Raw genomic sequence first — 24,548 nt, forward strand, 5'->3', positions numbered from 1 at the left:
CACTCTAACTATATATATTAGCACCACACACCTTGAGCCTTGAGCTGCGTGTACTCCGCGTCGCAGTTGCACCACTTGGTGGGGTCCTGGCAGGCCCCGAGCACGCCGCACGCGCACATGCGGGACCCGGGCTGCGCGCCGGCCCAGTAGTGAATCTGTCTCTCTCCAACACGTGCGCTTGTAGCATACAGCACTAGTCTGTCTCACTCTAACTATATATATTAGCACCACACACCTTGAGCCTTGAGCTGCGTGTACTCCGCGTCGCAGTTGCACCACTTGGTGGGGTCCTGGCAGGCCCCGAGCACGCCGCACGCGCACATGCGGGACCCGGGCTGCGCGCCGGCCCAGTAGTGAATCTGTCTCTCTCCAACACGTGCGCTTGTAGCATACAGCACTAGTCTGTCTCACTCTAACTATATATATTAGCACCACACACCTTGAGCCTTGAGCTGCGTGTACTCCGCGTCGCAGTTGCACCACTTGGTGGGGTCCTGGCAGGCCCCGAGCACGCCGCACGCGCACATGCGGGACCCGGGCTGCGCGCCGGCCCAGTAGTGAATCTGTCTCTCTCCAACACGTGCGCTTGTAGCATACAGCACTAGTCTGTCTCACTCTAACTATATATATTAGCACCACACACCTTGAGCCTTGAGCTGCGTGTACTCCGCGTCGCAGTTGCACCACTTGGTGGGGTCCTGGCAGGCCCCGAGCACGCCGCACGCGCACATGCGGGACCCGTGCTGCGCGCCGGCCCAGTAGTGAATCTGTCTCTCTCCAACACGTGCGCTTGTAGCATACAGCACTAGTCTGTCTCACTCTAACTATATATATTAGCACCACACACCTTGAGCCTTGAGCTGCGTGTACTCCGCGTCGCAGTTGCACCACTTGGTGGGGTCCTGGCAGGCGCCGAGCACGCCGCACGCGCACATGCGGGACCCGGGCTGCGCGCCGGCCCAGTAGTGAATCTGTCTCTCTCCAACACGTGCGCTTGTAGCATACAGCACTAGTCTGTCTCACTCTAACTATATATATTAGCACCACACACCTTGAGCCTTGAGCTGCGTGTACTCCGCGTCGCAGTTGCACCACTTGGTGGGGTCCTGGCAGGCTCCGAGCACTCCGCACGCGCACATGCGGGACCCGGGCTGCGCGCCGGCCCAGTAGTGAATCTGTCTCTCTCCAACACGTGCGCTTGTAGCATACAGCACTAGTCTGTCTCACTCTAACTATATATATTAGCACCACACACCTTGAGCCTTGAGCTGCGTGTACTCCGCGTCGCAGTTGCACCACTTGGTGGGGTCCTGGCAGGCCCCGAGCACGCCGCACGCGCACATGCGGGACCCGGGCTGCGCGCCGGCCCAGTAGTGAATCTGTCTCTCTCCAACACGTGCGCTTGTAGCATACAGCACTAGTCTGTCTCACTCTAACTATATATATTAGCACCACACACCTTGAGCCTTGAGCTGCGTGTACTCCGCGTCGCAGTTGCACCACTTGGTGGGGTCCTGGCAGGCCCCGAGCACGCCGCACGCGCACATGCGGGACCCGGGCTGCGCGCCGGCCCAGTAGTGAATCTGTCTCTCTCCAACACGTGCGCTTGTAGCATACAGCACTAGTCTGTCTCACTCTAACTATATATATTAGCACCACACACCTTGAGCCTTGAGCTGCGTGTACTCCGCGTCGCAGTTGCACCACTTGGTGGGGTCCTGGCAGGCCCCGAGCACGCCGCACGCGCACATGCGGGACCCGGGCTGCGCGCCGGCCCAGTAGTGAATCTGTCTCTCTCCAACACGTGCGCTTGTAGCATACAGCACTAGTCTGTCTCACTCTAACTATATATATTAGCACCACACACCTTGAGCCTTGAGCTGCGTGTACTCCGCGTCGCAGTTGCACCACTTGGTGGGGTCCTGGCAGGCCCCGAGCACGCCGCACGCGCACATGCGGGACCCGGGCTGCGCGCCGGCCCAGTAGTGAATCTGTCTCTCTCCAACACGTGCGCTTGTAGCATACAGCACTAGTCTGTCTCACTCTAACTATATATATTAGCACCACACACCTTGAGCCTTGAGCTGCGTGTACTCCGCGTCGCAGTTGCACCACTTGGTGGGGTCCTGGCAGGCCCCGAGCACGCCGCACGCGCACATGCGGGACCCGGGCTGCGCGCCGGCCCAGTAGTGAATCTGTCTCTCTCCAACACGTGCGCTTGTAGCATACAGCACTAGTCTGTCTCACTCTAACTATATATATTAGCACCACACACCTTGAGCCTTGAGCTGCGTGTACTCCGCGTCGCAGTTGCACCACTTGGTGGGGTCCTGGCAGGCCCCGAGCACGCCGCACGCGCACATGCGGGACCCGGGCTGCGCGCCGGCCCAGTAGTGAATCTGTCTCTCTCCAACACGTGCGCTTGTAGCATACAGCACTAGTCTGTCTCACTCTAACTATATATATTAGCACCACACACCTTGAGCCTTGAGCTGCGTGTACTCCGCGTCGCAGTTGCACCACTTGGTGGGGTCCTGGCAGGCCCCGAGCACGCCGCACGCGCACATGCGGGACCCGGGCTGCGCGCCGGCCCAGTAGTCCATGCGCTGCCCCGAGCGCGACACCCACCACGCGAACGGGTGGAAGTTGGATTCCTCGCCTATATACATAAACACCAGCGTAAGTTGAAGACATTTTTTTTCCATGAAATAGCCTCCTAAAGCTTTGGATTCCTCCGAAAACGGTGCCGTCATATGACGGCCGTCATATAGCGGCAGCAAAAGACGGCCGTCTTTACGGTGGCGACATGTGGAAAGTACCACGGCGTCATAACACACCGTCATCCATCAAGGTCAAAGCGGCAAATTTGAAAAATGTAGTCGCGATGGGATAACGTCCCATAGAAAATTTGAATTTCGCGCCTTTTCCTACTGACAAGATTTGCTTGATCATCTATAATTTACTTGGAGGATGAAATATCATCAGAAGAGGAAAATAATCGTAGTACGGAATCATTTATTCAAATCTCGTGTCATTTATTCAAAATGGCGTCACCGCTATCTAATAAAACGTTCACGAAACTATCGACACCGTCATGACGGCCGTCATCTTACGTTACGTTGACAGTCAACGTAACGTAACGCTGTCTAGGAAACCGCGCCATCTTGTTTACATAGACAACGTTCTAGTGACGTCATTCAACGCTTTATAGCGGCCGTCATATTACGGCACCGTTTTCGGAAGAATCCAAAGCTTAAGGCCCAAGGTGCTACCTATAGTACCTATTCAGTTCGATGTAATTTAAACCATGTTCAATTGGAACAGTCGCTTTTGCTTCGTTTCGTTCAATTTTCAAACGCAAACTCAACTCTAATTCCTACAGTTTAGGTTCAACTTTCAATAACAATTTTGGATGTTTCGTTTGTATGGATTCTATTCTATGAATTCTATTCATCTATAAACAGAATTCATTTTAGTATAAGGTGGCTAGTTATTGAAGGCTGGCCAACTATTTAAACCTTATACTAAAATGAATTCTGTTTATAAGCGAATATAATTCATATTTAGTTTAGAATGGCCAGTTATTGGCAGGTGGCCAGTTACTGGCGAATTTTTATGAAGTTAGATAAATATTCATAAAACATGTTTGTAAATATATAACAACATATAACAATAATCTAACGAAAGAGCTTGATATTGATATATTTAATTGCGACATTCCCTCCGTGAGGCGCAAATTGACGGAAATGTGTTTCAATTAGGCATTTTGTATTTATCTTGTAAGCGAGTGCTTTGTATATGTAGTATCCAATCCTTATTTTGTTCGTAGTTTTTACAATATTGGTGTCCTGTCACCGGTAGTAGGTTTGGTTTATGTAAGTGAATGTTGTTAGTTCTGTTTAGTTTTGGATTGAGTCTTATCTCTTTCATGTTTGCAATGTGTGTGTGTGTGTGTATGTGATGCGTGTTACTTAAGTATATGTTTTTATTACATATCTATTTGTGAGTTCCTGTAATTGGCTCTATATATCTATTTAAGATTCCATTGTCATTTAGTTAGCTGTTGGATCTCCTTATAAATAAATAAATAAATAAATAAGTAAACGTATTTTTGGGTCACCCTATAGTCTAATACAAATTGAGGACTCACTAGGCGAGTTGAGGAGGCGTGAGTGTCGGCACATGTACTCGAGCCGCTGTGAACATGAGCTCGAGCGGTTCAGCAACGCCTCGAGCTGCGCGCGGGACGCGTCGTACGTTATGTCCTGTGAGAAAAATAACACTATAGTTGGTGAAATCAAATTTGTCAGTAAATAAGAACAAAAAAGCGGCCAAGTGCGAGTCCGACTCGCCCATGAAGGGTTCCGTATTTAGGCGATTTATGACGTATAAAAAAAAACTACTTCCTAGATCTCGTTCAAACCAATTTTCGGTGGAAGTTTACATGGTAATGTACATGATATATTTTTTTTAGTTTTATCATTCTCTTATTTTAGAAGTTACAGGGACACACATTTTACCACTTTGGAAGTGTCTCTCGCGCAAACTATTCAGTTTAGAAAAAAATGATATTAGAAACCTCAATATCATTTTTGAAGACCTATCCATAGATACCCCACACGTATGGGTTTGATGAAAAAAAAAATTTGAGTTTCAGTTCGAAGTATGGGGAACCCCAAAAATTTATTGTTTTTTTTCTATTTTTGTGTGAAAATCTTAATGCGGTTCACAGAATACATCTACTTACCAAGTTTCAACAGTATAGTTCTTATAGTTTCGGAGAAATGTGGCTGTGACATACGGACGGACAGACAGACGGACAGACGGACAGACGGACAGACGGACAGACAGACAGACAGACAGACATGACGAATCTATAAGGGTTCCGTTTTTTGCCATTTGGCTACGGAACCCTAAAAACTACGAGGGGCGTTCAATAAAAAGTGAGAATGAGTATGTTATATACAACTTTTATTAAATGTTATTTTATTTTTCGACAAAGTCACCTTTTAGCATAATACACTTAGTATATCTTTTTTCTAAACTTAATATTCCATTTCTAAAAAAGGTTTCATCTTGAGTACTTAAAAAATCTTGTACTGCAGCGACTAGCGCGTCGTCGTCTTCAAATTTCTTGCCTCTTAGGTATTCCTTCAATCTCGGAAATAGGTAGAAATCACTAGGGGCGAGGTCTGGTGAATACGGAGGATGCTTAAGGATATCGAACCCAGCATCACGTATTGCAGCCATTGCAACGGCGGACTTGTGTGCAGGTGCATTGTCCTGATGGAACAACACAATTTTCGAGAGTTTACCTCGCCGTTTTTCACGGATCTCATTGCGCAATGTTGCTATTTGTTTGGCATATAAAGAGCCCGTAATAGTGGCTCCATGCTCGAGATACTCAATCACTACGACCCCTTTACCATCCCAAAAAACAGAGCCCATGACCTTATCGGCAGATGGGCCCACCTTGAATTTCTTCGGAGTTGGAGATGATGGCCTTTTCCATGTCATAGACTGCAGTTTCGTTTCAGGGTCGTAATGATGGAGCCATGTTTCGTCCATTGTTATAAATCGCGCCAAAGAAGTTCCCGGTCTTGCTGTATCAGGTCCAAAGCTTCTTGACAAATCTCGACTCTAGTTTGTTTTTGTGTGTCAGTAAGCATTCTGGGTACCCAACGCGCTGATACCTTTTTCATACCCAAGCGTTCATGTAAAATATTATGCACGCTCCCCGTTGAAATCTTTACATTTTCAGCAATAAAACGAACCGTGACACGACGATCCGCCAAAACTAAGTTTTCGACTTTTTTCACAATTTCTTCAGTTACTGCTGTAGTAGGGCGTCCGGAGCGGGGGTCATCCATGGTCGATGTTCTTCCACGTCTAAATTCGGCGCACCAACGTGCAACTGTCGAATACGGAGGAGCATTAGACCTTAAAGTGTCCCGTAAATCTAAATTGACTTGGTCCATAGAAAAATTTTTCAAACACAAGTATTTAATAACGGCGCGCAGTTCAATTTTCTCCATTTTCGCTAACGTACTCAACAGCATCGCAAAGAAATCGCCGTATTTTTTTTTTAAACAAAAAACAGTTAGTTTTTTTTTTCATGGCAATCAGCTAGGTAGATTAGCTTTACCGGCCAGTATTTACTTTCCTAATATTTAAAGAGTTTGCATCTCATTCTCATTATATATTGAACGCCCCTCGTATACCTTTTCTTTTGGTGCTAGTACTAGTGTAAGACAAAAATAGTATGATTCTTTCTGTCATGTTTGAAATGAGACAGTTCTTTGAGCCTTTGACAACTATAGTAATAAACTTTAAATAAATGTCATATACTAAGAAAACCGGCCAAGTGCGAGTCGGACTCGCGCACGAAGGGTTCCGCACCATCAACAAAAAATAGAACAAAACAAGCAAAAAAACGGTCACCCATCCAAGTACTGACCCCGCCCGACGTTGCTTAACTTCGGTCAAAAATCATGTTTGTTGTATGGGAGCCCCACTTAAATCTTTATTTTATTCTGTTTTTAGTATTTGTTGTTATAGCGGCAACAGAAATACATCATCTGTGAAAATTTCAACTGTCTAGCTATCACGGTTCGTGAGATACAGCCTGGTGACAGACGGACGGACGGACGGACAGCGGAGTCTTAGTAATACAACCGCTGATATTACATCTGCTATGCATATCCTGAGGCAGAATTCAATAAGGGTGAAGCAGTCCATGAGTTGTGAGAGTGTAACCCCACAAGAGGTATTCGGGATCGTAAAAAAGATGGAACATACATTTTCAACGGGACACGACGAGATACCCATAAGCGTACTTAAAGATAACATTGATTTGTTGTCGGCACCACTGGCGCTCTTTTATAATAACTGCTTCCAATTAGGTGTCTTCCCTGATCAATTAAAAGTTGCGAAAGTACTGCCGATATACAAGAAAGGCATCAGTAGCGACCCCAAAAACTATAGACCGATATCCTTATTACCTACGCTGTCTAAAATATTTGAAAAGTTATTAAAGGTAAGGTTGCAAAGACATCTGATTGTTCATAATGTCCTAAGCGATAGACAGTTTGGATACCAGAAAGGAGTAGGTACTGGAGAGGCCATAGGCACCTTGGTTCAGGACGTGGTAACAGGTCTGAATGACAAGATGAAAGTGGCTGGCATCTTTCTCGACCTCAGTTCCGCCTTCGATACTGTAGACCATGAAATAATGCTAAAAAAACTTGAGCATTATGGTATTAGAGGAAAAGTCCTTGAGATATTAGATTCGTATTTAAATAATAGGAAGCAGTACATTGAATTAAAAACAATAGATGGAGACACTGAGAAAGTGGTCAAATCAAAGACTGCTACTATAAGACGCGGAGTTCCACAAGGCTCAATACTCGGCCCATTATTTTTTGTACTGTTTCTGAACGACCTGATACCATATATAATAAATTCACAACCTCATACCAAGTTAGCTGTTTTCGCAGATGACACTAATGCTATTATAACTGCTGAAAATATGACGCAGTTAAATGAAAGGGGGAATGCTGTATTAGCTTTTAATGAGTGGTTCGCAATAAATAATCTAAGACTAAACAGCAACAAAACCAGTGTCATACTATTTTCAGCGACAGCAAAAAAATCGGATAGTTTGGATATAAGTTTAAACGGCAACAAAATTATGCAAGCTGATGTTGTTAAATTGTTGGGGGTCTATATTGACGCACAACTTAACTGGAAGCACGAAATGCAGGCACTGAGCAATACTATTAGTTCCTCTTGTTATGCCTTACGCTGCCTGCGAGATTCTATAAATACCGCACAACTAAAAATGGTATATCACGCTCTTATAGAAGCAAAGCTTCGTTATAGCATCAAATTATGGGGCAACAGCTATAACTATAATGTAAATGCTGCCTTTATATTACAAAAAAGGGCAATCAGAACGATTGTACGCATACCACAAATGGCTTCTTGCAGAGACCATTTCATCAAACTCGGAATCCTTACCGCACCGTGTCTTTACATACTTGTACTTTTAACGGACTTAGTAAAACACCTACACAAGTATGAGAGCACGACCGAGAGAGAAAGCAGGATGTCTACTAGGCGAAAAGACATTAAAAATTCTGTAGTCCCGAGGCTTAACGTTATGAAGCACGCCACAAGTTACCAGGCCGTTTTTCTCTACAATAAATTACCAACTGAATTTAAAACAATTACAAACAGTAAAATTTTCAATGCAAGACTCAAGAATTATTTATTAAAAAAGTCGTACTATTGTATAACTGACTTTATAGCCGATAGCTGTTAATAGTAGTTTGTTAGATATATATTATATTATTATTATATTTTTTAATGAGTTTTATGTTTTAATGTTTTAATGTGACTGTATTTTTCTATGACGATACCAAAGTGATGATATTATTAAATTTTTGCTTATATCTTAGTTAGTAAATTTTAATTTTTTAATATACTTATTTATTTTTATTTACATTTCATTCCTTGACATGATATAATTTTAATTATAACAATTACAATTTGAATATAGGTACTTATACTTTCATTAATACCATCAGCTTGGGATCACTTCATTGAGCTTTAATTGCATGTAATTTAATTTAATGTAGTGTTAATTTTTAATTTTAAGTTTATGTTCAACACAATAATTTTATTGTTATGAATAAAAATAAATGAAATGAAATGAAATAGGGTCCCGTTTTTACCCTTTAGTTACGGAACCCTAAAAAGAACTATAGAACTAAAGTAATGGGTCATCAATTAATTACACCACCGAAATTCCGATTTTTAGGGTTCCGTACATCAAAATAAAAACGGAACCCTAATAGGATCACTCGTACGTCTGTCTGTCTGTCTGCTCGCAGTCCTGGGTTCGAATCCCGGCAAGGGAGATGTTTTAAATCCCCCCTCAATTGGAGGAGGGTATCCCAATATGGGACCGGCAACAAACTGTCCAGGAAATTGGACAGGTGACACCTGATATATCGGGGTCGGGGTGACCCGAAACTCAGGTCCTTAGTAATTAATTGTTGTGTTTGTGTACGTCTTAATTTAATTTAATCATAATTATTATAATTTATTATGTAATTAGTTTTAAATATTTTAGATATTTTAATCACATATGGAATATTTCTGGAATAAATTCATTCATTCATTCATTCATTCATACCTGTTTGAAGCTGCCGGGCTCCTGGTATCCGTCGACGACGGTGCTCTGCGACACAGACGACGAGTGCTGCACAGTGGTCAGCACGCGGCCGTCCGCTACGATGAGAAAATAACAGTTTCAGCAAAGAGAATTTTAAATAGAGGCGGATTGTCAAAGTAAATAATGTAGCCACAGTAAATTCACTGCCATCTTTTGACAAAAGATTAAAACTGTTAGACCGCCATTTGACTTTGACCCTTATTCTTTCACTGGTATGTGTTAATTTGTTAAATATTGAAAGGTCAAAGTCAAATGGTGTTCTTACAGTTTTAATTTTTGTCAAAAGATGGCAGTAAATGTACTGGGTCTATATAATTTACCATGACAGTAAGTCTCTATACACTTAAGTCTCTTTGGTTTCAGCTTAGAAACAAATTAAAAGTGGAATAATTCAGCGTCCTGGGTGGGACTAGAACCCACAACTGCCGAATCGCTGACCCCGTGCTCTTCCATCTGAGCTACCAAGACCTTACCTAATACAGCGAATTTTTCCACCATATATGCTGGCCTTAGGGAGACCCTAGCGACATCTACCGTAAGAGTGTTATACTTATTAAACTAAGCTTAATAGCTTCGTTCACAGACGTTTCTGCTTGATACAAAATTAATTTAACATTTTTAGCTAGCGAAGTACAAAGTAATTCAAAGTAATTATAGTATAAATGGTACGAAATTATAGCTTCTCTTATCGCAAAAACATATACTTCAATAAATTTTATTTTAGGGGAATTTTCATAATGAGGTTGGCAAATGTCAAAGGTTTGCATAGATGGCTTGCCCCTTTTTCTATGAGATTTGGCTTAAAAGGCTGACATTAAAAAACAAATATTTGACACAATTCTAAGGATTGACAGGGCAAGCTACGATGGCGCCATCTGCTAAATACTTCGACCGGCCAACCCCATTCTCTGAACCAGGGACCGGAACCGGTTACCTTAACCGGGGTTTTTCATAGGGTTATTTTAGAAGTGGTTATAAAAACCCCTACCATAACGGTAACCGTCTGATAAGGTAACACTTTGATTCGGTAACCGTATCAGATCGAGTTAACCCCTGTTACCGGTAACCGAAATAAAAACCCCGTCTATGCTGTTACCTCATAATAAGGTTTTGAACCAGTTCAAACGATTGTAAACTTTACGCAGACTTAAATTCAACTTATTATTGAATAACCGTGGTTGGCATGGGCGGTCTATGAAGCCTCCAGCACAAACAAGTTTTTTTGCCGGTAACTTCGCTTATTGTCAATTCAAACAATATTGCACTTTGAGTCCTTAAGCTAAAATTGAAAACAAGTGAGCGATTACAGTATTATTTTTAGAGCGACAGCCGCGGCGCAGCGCGGCCATTCCTTTGTTTATCTTTATACCTGTGTGTTCCTATTGTTTTTGTCAATTCTAGTTTAGAAATTTTTAGAAAAGGGGTTGCAAGTAAACAAGATCCTATCCTAGTAATATCTGCTATTATTTAGGTATATTTTATGCTACTTAGATTATTATTTTTATTTTCGGGTTCACACTTGATATGTACCTACAGATTAAAGACTGATTTAAAGAAAAATTTTCACCTAACTAGTAATTTTACTGGTACCTAGTTAGGTATAATTTATCTTAAGTGATTTAAAAAAAAAACACTTTGTGATAAAGATACATGCGCTAGCGGATTGTGGTAGATATTTTACCATTGTTAACAAATGACATATGTACTAGTTATTATGAGCTTATTTTATAATAAGCAATTAAAGTCTATTTTTTTATTCGGTAGACTAAAATGACATTTCATAGTATGAAATGAAATGACACATGATGTTCATACTACGAAATGTCATTTTAGTCTACCGAATAAAAAATAGACTTTAGTTTAAAATGTTTTCAGATGCGGTGAGTTGTATGAGCTAAGTCGTAATTTACCTTGTACCGCTTAATGCAGCGATCAGAAAATATATATCTATAGCAGTTATAAACTTATTTTAATACTACAAATCTTTCATTAATACCAGGGGGCTCAGCACGGTTCCATTTTTATCGACTATCACTATGCCCGTCACTTTCGCACTTACATACTTGTTAGAACGTGACAGGCATGGTGATAAACGATAAAAATGCGACCGTGCTACTAGGGCAGAATTCATTATACATATTCATTGGGTATCTATAACATTGGTAGGTGAAATAGTTTTGATTAAATTAAATAGATACATACATTACATACATACTTAGTAAGCACTGTTGGGCATTCAAGAATAAAATCATTATTTAAATAAGAATTCCTAAGAATAAAATCATGTTGATTTTATTCCCGTCAAAATTATTCAAATAATTTTGATCGGAAATAATTCGTATGTGAAAAAATTGAATAAGAATCATCTCATTCTTAATCAAATAAATATAATCATGATTTTATATTCTAAATAATATTCCTGGATTAAACATGTAGTATGGGTGCCGTATAGGCGTTACGTATAGATAGAAGTAAATTAGACAAGAAACTATTATGTTTCTTGACTAATTTATACCTGATTTTATGCAATAAAATCTTACAAATTTAATTTACTGCCGCATAGTCTTGGTATTGGACGATACCCGTATTTATTTTAATGTGATAACTAAATCATCAGGTACAATTCAGCTGCTCTGAACGGATGGTGGATAGCGAAACTCTTCAATGGCTCACTGTGCCTAAATTAATGTAAAAAATAAAAAACCGGCCAAGTGCGAGTCTGACTCGCGCAGGAAGGGTTCCGCACCATTACGCAAAAACCAGCAAATAAATCACGTTTGTTGTATGGGAGCCCCACTTAGATATTTATTATATGCTGTTTTTAGTATTTGTTGTAATAGCAGCAACAGAAATTAATTATTTGTGAAAATTTCAACTGCTTAGCTATCACGGTTCATGAGATACAGCCTGGTGACAGACAGACGGATAGAGGAGTCTTAGTAATAGGGTCCCGTTTATACCCTTTGGGTACGGAACCCTAAAAAAGATGTTTTTAAAGGTAGGATAAGGAATGGCTTGATATGGTGTATATTTCTCCCCGCCGGGCACAGATGGGAATAGGCGCTTCAGTTAAATCATTCCCATATGTCCCCGCCTCATGTATCGCGGCGATCACGTTGGGCAGGAACAAATGGGGAAAATACTCATGATGTTTTTCTGTTTTCGAATTATGTTTATAATTCGTTTTTTTTAGCATTAGAAAGAACTTGAAAGAAGGTAAGCGATTTTGACATGTCTTTTAATTGAAAAACACTTTTTAAAAACCATAACTATTACTTATGAAAGCAGAAGACTATAAAAGATCGTATTAGATTCATAATTGTTACATATTTACCGTAACTTATTTTTAAAATGTGCTTTTCAATTAAAAGAGACATCAAGATTGTTTTCTCCAATATGCTCGGAAATGTTCACCTTATTGTAGCAAAAATAGTACGGGAAGTTCTACGTTATTGTCAAACTCTAATTTAAAAAAATCAAACTATCGCTGTCCTGTTCTAGCGGACGGGAATGAAAAAAACACTACAGTAATGACTTATTACTGTAGTGTTTTTTACTTTTTAAAAATAAAAAACGCAAACAGCCAATTATTGTAGCCGCGAGCCGCGTCTACACGACCCGATCAGCTATCATTTCAAACTATAGGATAGAGTGAGATAGTAAGATAAACGACCTTACTTGTCTCGTTCTTACAAGACCGTTGTGCTCGTGTATGATCGTGCAAATACTGCTTAATAAAATCAAAGATTATTTTTATATTTTTTTAAGGATCTCATCCGTGTACATAAACAGAGACAGAGAGAATCATACTATCTTTGTCTTACACTAGTACTAGCACCCAAAAGAAAAGGATGGGTATAGTTTTCCTGGTTCTTACTGACTGACAAATTGGTTTGACCAACTATATTGCACAATTATATTGAATGGTACTGAATGGCAGAATAAGTTTGTGCCCTTAACTTAAAAAAAAAATATTTTAGAGGGAAATTGTTTTTGACATTTTTGATGTGAAGGTTCGATTTGAGTGATGCTTGCTGCTTAAATAATTATTATTTTACCTTATTTCCTCGCATGTTTGGAGAAAAGCACTATATATGCCTCGGCAGGAATAGCAATTCGTGGATTCGTCTTCTTCGAACGAATCGAAACTCATCCACGAATTGCCCTTTCCCGGCCTCTGCAATAATGTACTATTACCTTATTTCTAATGCTAAAAAAAAACGAACTATAGTATGTGGTTTCAGTATCCGAGTTACTACCAAGACTTATGGTGTTTTTAAAAGCTCTTCTGATATTTAAAATTTGCATTTATTATTTAGACGGAAATTAACAGGTATATTTGACACAACGCTTGCCGCACGTGTTTAGCAAATGCTGACAAAGAATTCACCACGCCACGACTTAATCCTATTGTTATTGCCAATGAGTAATGAATGACGGTCTCAAGTGCAAACACGCCTGCAACTTTCTGCAAATCTATTTAATTATAGTGATAAGCGTAGGACTCTTTTCTTACCTGCAGTAATTTACTATCTCATTCACTTTCCGTAGGTGTGAAAGAGATAGCATACGTAAGACCTCAAGGCTGGTAGGAATAATAAACAAAATACATACTTAATACGCAAAGAAATATACATTGAACCATCATAATTATAATTTCGCAGTTTACTTTCTATGTAGCTTCATTATAAAATTATCATCACCGTTTCGAAGGCTTCAAAAAATTCAAATCAATCCGACCATTGAAAAGAGGGGTGAAATTCATTTTACTATCTATATACATTGTACTACATATAATATGACGTATAATATGACCAAATAAATGCCATTTAACCTTGTTACCACTAACTCATGTATCTACAATTACATCAATAAGTCATGACACGGCAGAGTACTGATAACAATACTGTAGTGTAGTACAATAATAAGGCTTTATTGTTGTCACTATGACTCTCACCGCATTCTGCTTAATCCTAAATATCCTAATACAATAGAAAATACCACGACCTTTAAACATTCGGTGCACTTGCGTTGTAGCGCGTGCCAGCGGAGCGCAGCGTTTCGATTTAAATACGCATGTTGCTTCGCCCGTGTAGGTATATTTATTATCTTCATGTTATTAGGTACTAGGAAGTGCAAATAATTGACTTCATACATGAAAGATATTTTGCAGATTTTGTTCAATAGTCACCTTCAACAACACGAGAGTAATCGGTTTATGCGTCGTTGGACTAAAAGTAAATATGGCGATGTATAAAAATGTCTACTTGCATAAGTTCGTGCGTATATAATTTCGACGAAGTATAAAAATGTGCATCTGTATATTAGACCAAATACAAATATGTTGCGGCACTAGACTAAAAGTAAATATGGCGATGTATAAAAATGTCTACTTGCATAAGTTCGTGCGTATATAATTTCGACGAGGTATAAAAATGTGCATCTGTATATTAGACCAAATATATAGATAAAAGTTTGTCTGTTTAGAATTCAGCTTGTTTGTTGATCGCTTATCTATTAGCTTGTTCATATTTATTGAATATTATTCGTTTTAATTTAAGAACTAGATGTTACGAGGGGATGAATTTGTTCCGTATATGTATTATTATAATCCTGGACCTATGTAAAGAAAGTAGTCATTTTAATATTCCGACTTGGTAAGACTTAGACATTTGTATACTTTGAAAGTAGTCATTTTTATATTCCGACTTGATAAGACTTAGACATTTGTATACTTTGAAAGTAGTCATTTTTATATTCCGACTTGATAAGACTTAAACATTTTGAAGTATTGGCTTTCTAATACTCGGACCAATTTTTATTTTATATCTAGACATTTTTATACATCGCCATATTTACTTTTAGTCCAACGACGCATAAACCGAGTAATCTAGAGCAGAGTTGGGCAAAAAATAACTTGAATAAGAATAAGAATAAAAACAGAAATTTCATTCTTATTCCAATCGATTTGAATAAGAATAATTCTTGCACTCGTTATTTTAGAATAAATAGAAAGTGAATAAATCATGACACTTTTATTTTAAATGAAAAAGACAAAACGGAATATTTATTCCAGATGTAGGATTATACTAAATAACGTTTTATTCAATTAGAATGTTATTCTGAATTAATTTAACTTTTGTAGTTACATACTACTACTTTTAATTTTGTAAGTTTCTAAAATAAATAAAACAAATAAAATAGATAAAATAAATGAAATAAATAAAAAAAAAACAAATAAATTATATTATTGACATCTATTTTATTAGTATTGCATTTTAGTTTTTATATAATATTATAAGTATTAGTTTAATTTTTAAGTAGGTTTATTTTAATTTTAGTTTAGGTTTTAAATTTTTAATTTATAGATTTCATAGTTAGTTGTAATGTTTTTTTATTATTACCTTTTAAGTTAAATAAATGAACTTTATCCTAATAAAATAAATAAGATAAATAAAATAAACAAAATAAATAAAATAAACAAAATAAATAAAATAAATAAAATAAATAAAATAAATAAAATAAATAAAATAAATAAAATAAATAAAATAAATAAAATAAATAAAATAAATAAAATAAATAAAATAAATAAAATAAATAAAATAAATAAAATAAATTTTTATCTATAGTTTATTTTTATGCTTAGTTTTTAAGCTTAGTTTTTAATTCTAGTTTTTAATTTTAGTTTGTAATTTTTATTTTAAGGCTTTTTATTGTTTGTTTTAGTACTTAGTTTATTTTTAATAAAAATATTTAACTTTAGGGAATAAAAACGTAAGCGGAAGCTGACCTACTATCCAATTCGCTACTTGAAATTAAATTCAATAAAATAAATAAAATAAATAAAATAAATAAAATAAATAAAATAAATAAAATAAATAAAATAAATAAAATAAATAAAATAAATAAAATAAATAAAATAAATAAAATAAATAAAATAAATAAAATAAATAAAATAAATAAACAAATAAACAAATAAAATAAATAAAATAAATAAAATAAATAAAATAAATAAAATAAAATAAATAAATAAAATAAATAAAATAAATAAAATAAATAAAATAAATAAAATAAATAAAATAAATAAAATAAATAAAATAAATAAAATAAATAAAATAAATAAAATAAATAAAATAAATAAAATAAATAAAATAAATAAAATAAATAAAATAAATAAAATAAATAAAATAAATAAAATAAATAAAATAAATAAAATAAATAAAATAAATAAAATAAATAAAATAAATAAAATAAATAAAATAAATAAAATAAATAAAATAAATAAAATAAATAAAATAAATAAAATAAATAAAATAAATAAAATAAATAAAATAAATAAAATAAATAAAATAAATAAAATAAATAAAATAAATAAAATAAATAAAATAAATAAAATAAATAAAATAAATAAAATAAATAAAATAAATAAAATAAATAAAATAAATAAAATAAATAAAATAAATAAAATAAATAAAATAAATAAAATAAATAAAATAAATAAAATAAATAAAATAAATAAAATAAATAAAATAAATAAAATAAATAAAATAAATAAAGTAAATAAAGTAAATAAAGTAAATAAAGTAAATAAAGTAAATAAAGTAAATAAGGTAAATAAGGTAAATAAGGTAAATAAGGTAAATAAGGTAAATAAGGTAAATAAGGTAAATAAGGTAAATAAGGTAAATAAGGTAAATAAGGTAAATAAGGTAAATAAGGTAAATAAGGTAAATAAGGTAAATAAGGTAAATAAGGTAAATAAGGTAAATAAGGTATATAAGGTATATAAGGTATATAAGGTAAATAAAGTAAATAAAGTAAATAAAGTAAATAAGGTAAATAAAGTAAATAAAGTAAATAAAGTAAATCAAATACATAAAATAAAAAATAAAAAAAAATAAACAAAATAAATAAAAGTCTGTCTTTTATTAAGAGTAGTTTCGAAAATATTGGTTTAGAACTGAATTTCAGCAAATGCGAACTCTTTATTCAAAAATCTTCTTGTACTTTGACTGACTTACAAACCAAATTTGACGATCTGACTCCCAATATCAAATCAGTAGACAAGTATTCTCTTTGCCTCCTGGGTTCTCCTATATTCGAGGAATCATTTCCCCGTTTTATTTCTAACGCTATAACTAAATTCAAAAGTCACACGAATCGCTTACTCGAAATTAGCCCTCATTATGCTCTTGTGATTCTCAAATTCTGCCTTTTTGTCCCTAAATTTACATATGTGCTCCGCAGTTGTCCTTTTTGGAAACATCAAAATTTATTGTCGCCTATAGATGATTTGATCAAAATTAGTTTAGAGACGATTCTAAACATTCAGCTAAGTGAGCCTTCCTGGTCTCAAGCGTCCCTCCCTATTCGGTTTGGAGGTTTAGGAATTCGCAAAATTTTCAGTGTGGCTTCCCCAGCCTTTTTGGCGTCCACTCATAGCACGTCTGGTCTCACAGGAAATATCTTAAGGGCTTTGCCCACAAACTGTGAGATTGCGGGCTTTGAGGACGCCAAAAATGCTTTTAAAATTGCTTGCCCAGGCAAACAATTTCCAGACAACCCAAATTCACAAAGGAGCTGGGATAATGTTTACTGTGATTTAGCTTACAATACTCTGCTAAACAACTGTACAGGTCCAGATCGCGCGAGGCTTTTGGCGGTCGGAGCCCGGGAAGCCGGTTACTGGCTACATGCCCATCCTTCGCCCAATACTGGTACTTTCTTGGATCCGGCCTCCCTTAGACTGGCGACTGGTTTGCGACTTGGGGTTTCGGTGTGTACGCCACACATATGCTCTTGTGGCACGGACGTGGACCGACTGGGACACCATGGATTATCCTGTCAAAAAAGTGCAGGACGCTTTTCGAGACATGCGTCGCTTAATGACATAATCCGTCGGTCTCTTGCCACCATCAATGTGCCTGCTCTTCTTGAGCCGACTGGCATTTTCAGAGACGATGGCAAGAGGCCCGATGGGGTGTCCTTAGTTCCTTGGAGCTTGGGACGGATGTTAGTGTGGGATGCTACCTGCGTAGACACACTGGCACCGTCCCACCTCCAACGGACTAATGTAAAAGCGGGCGGGGCGGCGGAAAGCGCCGAAATTTTAAAACGTAACAAATATAAGAGCCTCGGTAGAGAGTACCATTTTGTACCATTTGGAGTTGAAACTCTAGGTCCATGGGGTCCCAGCGCGCATAAGTTGTTCGCAGAAATCGCGAAGCGTCTGGTTGACGTAACTGGTGACCGAAGAGCTGGCGGCTACCTCGCACAACGTATCAGCATTGCGATACAGCGAGGAAATGTCGCCAGCATCCTTGGTACAATGCCTCAAGGGCCTATTTTAGATTTAAGCTAGTTTTTAATTTCTTTTAGTAATACACTGTATATATCTTGTTTGTAAATAAATGATTTTTCCATAAATAAAATAATCAAAATAATCAAAATAAATTATATAAATAAAATTAACAAAATTAATGACAAATAAAATAAATGAAATAAGTAAAATAAACAAAATAAAAATTTAGACAAAATAAGTAAAATAAACAAAAACATTAAAATAAACAAAAACATTAAAATATGCAAAATTAAAAAAAAAATACAAAAATAACAAAATAAACTATTAGTTCTATTAATAAATTAACTTTTTCTTTTAGTAGGTATTTGACTGACGGCACATCACTAAATACGAATGTAGCAAACCAATAAGCAACCGATAATAAAGGTTACCATAACTGAATAAAAACCGGTTAAAAACCCCTAACAAAAACCCTAACGCGATGGGGTTTTGAGATTAACTCGGTTAAAGGTTAAGGTTACCGTTTCAATAAGCTTACCGTTACAATCAGGTAACAGTATGATAGGGTTACCGAATGATACGGTAACCGAATTGATTGGGTTACCGAATGGATAGGATTAAGCGTAAAGAGGGGTTTTCCGGTCCTTGCTCTGAACAGTCCGTTCAGTGTGGTTGGTGCAACTGGTGCTTACTGTACAGCGCCATCTGCCGTGTTTAGTTTAGTTTAGTTTATTTATTAACCATAATGTAACATGATCATTACATGGTAAGTCAGCATTTCACAATATTATACTTATAGAGTATGAATTTACTATAAAGTAAATAAGTTTAATAATAATATAACCTACTTACAATTTGCGTCAATTAAAATATTTTGTAAAGACAGATATTCAGTAATCGAATAGAAGGCATGGTTTTGGAAAAAAGTCTTGACTGTCTTTTTGAATAAATTAAAAGGTAAATCCGTGACATTTGTGGGCAGTTTATTAAATAGCTTTATTTTTATAAAAATTCCCTGTTTCTGACACTTTTTTAATCTTAGCGATGGAAGTATTAGTTTGGTATTGTTCCTCGTATTATAATTGTGGCAATCCGAACGCTTAAGGTGACGGTAGAGGTGGGTAAATTTTCAGATTCTGTCAATTTACCCCATTTCACACACAAGCGCACTTCACGCACACTACCTCACTTTACTGGGACAGGTCACTGACCCATCAAGTTTTTTTTTAAGATAGCGTTTTGAGTTTAGTGGCCTCCTTTTAGGAAAAACGTTCCATTGAAAGAAGAAAGAGAAACAATACATTTAATCTTGCTTTCCTTGTCTGTTCATGTCACACGTGACGTATTTAAATTCTAATAATTCATTTGGTTGTTGACAATTTTCTACATTATGGCTTTGTCGAGATACGCGTTTTCTAAAGTTAAACCGAATAAAACCGATGTCATTAAATCAGATGTAAAATTTTATTTTCTACTCTATACGACTTTTCATAAGGCTCAAAATCAATTAAATGAGAATTTAAATAAATAAAGTTCCGGCAGGGTGCAAAATTTAATTAAGGCGGACAAAATAAAATTTGAAAATATATGGAAACAGTGTTGGCTAATGTACCCCTAATATCTTTACCGATTTACTTTTATGTGGTATATTCGCCTTTTGTTTCACTATTAAATTAATACAATTAAAATAAAAAATATTATACCGGTATTCCACCGGTATTATTTCAGTGCTGAAGCGATTATCTTCGATCGTAGCCTTGATAATGTAGGTGTTGATAGTTACTTACGGCGGTAGGAGCGGCAATGAACCCCGTGCAGAGTAGAACGTGAGGTGCGTTGGGATAAGTGCATATATCTATGTATAATTCTTTGGCTGGTTGGTAACCCTCTATATTTTATTTTTTGTTTTACTGTTATTAGGTTAAGGGAGTTTTAGGGAGTGAAAAAAAAATGATTTTCGTTTTATGCGCTCGCGTGATTGCCGATGGATTATAATTAGACAAAAGAACTTGTTTTCCACGCATCGAATGTAGATCCCTATGACACTTCCTCCAAGTCTTCTCCAATAATGTTTATACCGTATTTTAATTACCTACCTTAAATGTTACATTTCTAAATATTTTTTTTGTGCTATACATACTTCAAAAAAATCGCTGGAGGCCTAGCGGTAAGAGCGCGCGAATTGCAATTCCGGCTCGTACCAATGAGTTTTTCGGAACTTATGTACGAAATATCATTTGATATTTACCAGTCGCTTTTCGGTGAAGGAAAACATCGTGAGAAAACCGGACTAATCCCAATAAGAGCCTAGTTTACCCCCTATGGGTTGGAAGGTCAGATGGCAGTCGCTTTCATAAAAATTAGTGCCCACGCCAATTTATGGGATTAATTGCCAAGCGGACCCCAGGCTCCCATGAGCCGTGTCAAAATGCCGGGACAACGCGAGGAAGATGATGATGATGTGACACATACTTCCAAAAAAATCTACAAATATTTTACGTGACAACTGCTTATAAGTAAATATTATGTAGGTACACTTATAAAGTATAAAGTAGAAAATATCTTATAGGTACATAATATAAAAACCGATCATGTACGAGTAGGATTCACTATGGGTTCCACAGTTACACATTTTTATTGCATATTTTTTGTTTAAGACCAACTCACCTATTATAGGACATAGGTCTTCCATTAATCTTTTGGCGTTGAACTATTTTTTGTATATGTATTTATGTAATACAATTCTGAGTTAGGTTATGGTACATTTTTGCTCACCTACTTATAATTATGTATTATATCTGATATGTCACATGATACCAAAAATCGCCGCAAAGTTAAAAGTTCATTTATTTACGTTACTCATCTTCGGATCACCGACTTACTACTTCCTTACTTGACATATGTGTACTAAATTTCAATTGAACTAGTCCAGTAGTTACGGTGAAAATTGGCTTTAACAAAATGGCAGACACACGAGTGATCTTATAAGGGAGATTATTTTCCTTGAGTGAATGGTATGCATTTACCCCAATGCACCTTACGTTCCACGCGGCGCGGCGTAATCTGGCCCCTATTTCACCACGGTGACAGGTACGACAAAAACATCGCTGTTATTGACGCCATAGGCATCCATGGACTACAGTTACCGCTAACACTGATTTAAACTTTCACGATTTTTACACATTATTAAATTGTACAACGGAACCGCAAAACGTTCAAGCGGATAAACAAGACCAAGTGCGAGTAGTTCGAAAAACTCGCGCGGTTAGAAGATGCTGATGTCAACTTAAGCCAGTCTTCGCCGAGACCACGGGGACAACGCCGTCCTCGAAACGTCGGAGGTAAATCTTAAAACTTAGATACGCGATTAAGTCCCGTTGTACAATTTAATAATACAGTTACCGCTTACCATCGGGCGGGCCGTATTCGTGTTTGCCACCGTCATTGTACCTATTATTAAAAAAAAACTTTATTATATCGGATAAAACAGACATTTCTCTCGCAAAAAAATCTTGTGACAATTGTCACAAGATTTTTCAAAGAATTTTCGGTAAGTCTTGACAGGAAATGAGTTCTGTGTCGCAATTTCGATACAGTTGCCGTGTTTCTTGTGACAATTGTCATTAGCTTCGCAAAATAAGAATTTTTTAGTGGCAATATAATGGAGTTTATTTATTTATTAAAATGTTGGTGGCAAACAAGCACATCGCCCGTCCGATGGTAAGCGGTTACCGTAGCCTATGGAGGCCTGTGACGTCAGCAACAGTGATGTCGACAACTGTCGCACCTGTCACCGTGGTCGTGGTGAAATAGGGGCCAGTAAGTACCTAATAATCGCAGTGGTCTTAAGTGTCACAGACCCTACTGGCGCTTAAGTCCTTTATGACAATTTCTGCCTATTTTAAATTGTTCAAAAAAAAAGAAACCAAATAATTATATCGGACTACCGAATTTTCACGAGAATCAGTTGAGAAATGTGATATGCAAAGGAGAAGAATTCGGACATACGAAAGCATTTTTGCCCAAGTTGAAACGGAGACCTTCGCCAACGCTCGGTCAATGATGGTTTAGGTAGAGCTAGCTGCAGAGAAAAGGTACCACCCCTGCATACAATTATCTATCTGGTCGTACCTTTTCTCTGCAGCTGACTGTACATCTATAAAAATGGTTGTCCCTGCTGTAATTTTATACCGGTACCGTACTTTGTATTTCAACCGGTATAGTTTTACCTTCAAAACGAACCGGTATTGATAAATAATAACGGTACCATACCGCTTATACCGTAAAGAAAGCATGATGCAGTCTCTGCTTTGCACAATTATTGTGTGGACAAAATTCTTATAATCACCGAAACATACATACCTACGCACATAATGTCATTGAAATAAAACATTGTTATTTTATAGTAAATTTAAATAATACTCGATATATATACATAACAATAACCAGACCGCAGCGGTATTAGCCTGTAAGCTTCATCTCTTGTCTCCAAATCCGCAAAAACTAGTTAGTACTGAATGCTGGTCTTGCTGTTATTTTATTCTTGAACATTATGGCTTGTTTCTTGATTATTGAGAACAGCACGTAATCGCACACATATAGACGGAACGAACGGCAACAAAGTAGGTGTAGACACTAAGACTTTCAGGTATTAAACGAATTACGCTTCGTATTAATAGGTAAGTAATATTTAAATGAATATATAATATTCTCTAACGTAAATACAAGATTACAATTGACATCAAATGTCATTGACGTACAAGTCATATACTTTTTTTACGCAAAATTGATACCAGCATAATGAAAATCAATCCCAATCAGTAAAACGAGTCTTTAAACTTTTTTCATTTTAAGCGGGTTTTGAAGGAACAAGTTACTTAAATTCAATTGTAATCGTATTGTTTTAGGATAGTTTACTGCTGTTTTCGATCGTTACGACCTGTAAATAACAACAAATCAAATTTTAAATAAATTTATTTACCCTATTTTTTGAAATACAATTTATCTACTGGTATACATTTTCGTAAGCGTATATGATGAAATGTCTAAATAATGTCAAAAACGAGCTACGACGATGTACACGTCTGCTTCGATCCAAGGCCAGCGGCCATCTGACTCGAAGAAGAATTTTGAGTGATGTCGTCAATGTATGGAAATTGTACGAAAGTTTACATTTGGGATTGAATTTCTGTGTTGTTTTTGTGAGTAAAAATATAAGTAGATAATAATTTGCTAGTTTAGTTATCTAGCTTTCAAAATCACACAACAACTCAATTACTGTTAAAGGCAAAACTGTAATGCGTGTTGCTCAAACGGAACTCCATATTTTGATTTTTGGATACTTTTAGTGTCGATTTGTAGAGAATTACAGCAAATAAAAAATATTATGCCGTGAAGAGCCGGTACACGGCTTCTTCGTGAACAAATTTACGTATAATTTAATGCAGTTATTAAACATTTCTTGAACAAATTGATTGCACAAAGTGAGCTCTAAATCGAAAACGTCATATACCGTCCCCTTAAGTAGAGTCACAGAATAACTAATAGTACTACCGTACAGAAAATTCACTCCTTCACAAAAGTCAGATATAGGTATAAAATTACACCTATATCGCCGCCTGCAAGCAAAATTGAAACTTATAACCGCGCACGAACCGTGAATCTCCTTTGCGCGCCGCAGTTTTATGACCGAGCTGTGAGTGTCGGCACGGGGTTATCACTTGACAAGTTTTTATATCTATACCCACTGATTTATTATTTTTAAGATAAATATGTAGGAATTACAAACGTTGATTATGTAAACATACATTTTTTATCCGGAGATAGTATGTCTGATTCTCACGGAAGTAAGTTTCGAAGCCATTGTGTATTTTCAATTTTGCGCGAGCGCCACGTGACACGAGTATCGTGCGCGCCGAGCGGCAGCCCACTGCCATACGCCTGTCCGATGGGTGCGCCGGCCAAATGTACCTAAACTGCGGAGTGACACCCCCCTGGTAGAGTGCTTGC

The 24,548-nt window shown here is 37.0% G+C and overlaps 1 protein-coding gene across 1 annotated transcript in view; it reads right to left on the minus strand.

The window, feature by feature from the left end:
• LOC134649344 (neurexin-4) overlaps positions 1 to 24,548 on the minus strand; it is a 68,479-nt gene that overhangs the window by 25,613 nt on the left and 18,318 nt on the right. The window contains exons 13-15 of the mRNA XM_063504056.1: positions 9,200 to 9,294; positions 4,151 to 4,265; positions 2,480 to 2,659 (exon numbers count right to left, since the gene is read on the minus strand). Coding sequence (XP_063360126.1) covers positions 2,480 to 2,659; positions 4,151 to 4,265; positions 9,200 to 9,294 — 390 coding nt within the window. The remainder of the gene's footprint in view (positions 1 to 2,479; positions 2,660 to 4,150; positions 4,266 to 9,199; positions 9,295 to 24,548) is intronic.

This window comes from Cydia amplana, chromosome 7, assembly GCF_948474715.1.
Source record: "Cydia amplana chromosome 7, ilCydAmpl1.1, whole genome shotgun sequence".
NCBI classification, from domain to species: Eukaryota; Metazoa; Arthropoda; class Insecta; order Lepidoptera; family Tortricidae; genus Cydia; species Cydia amplana.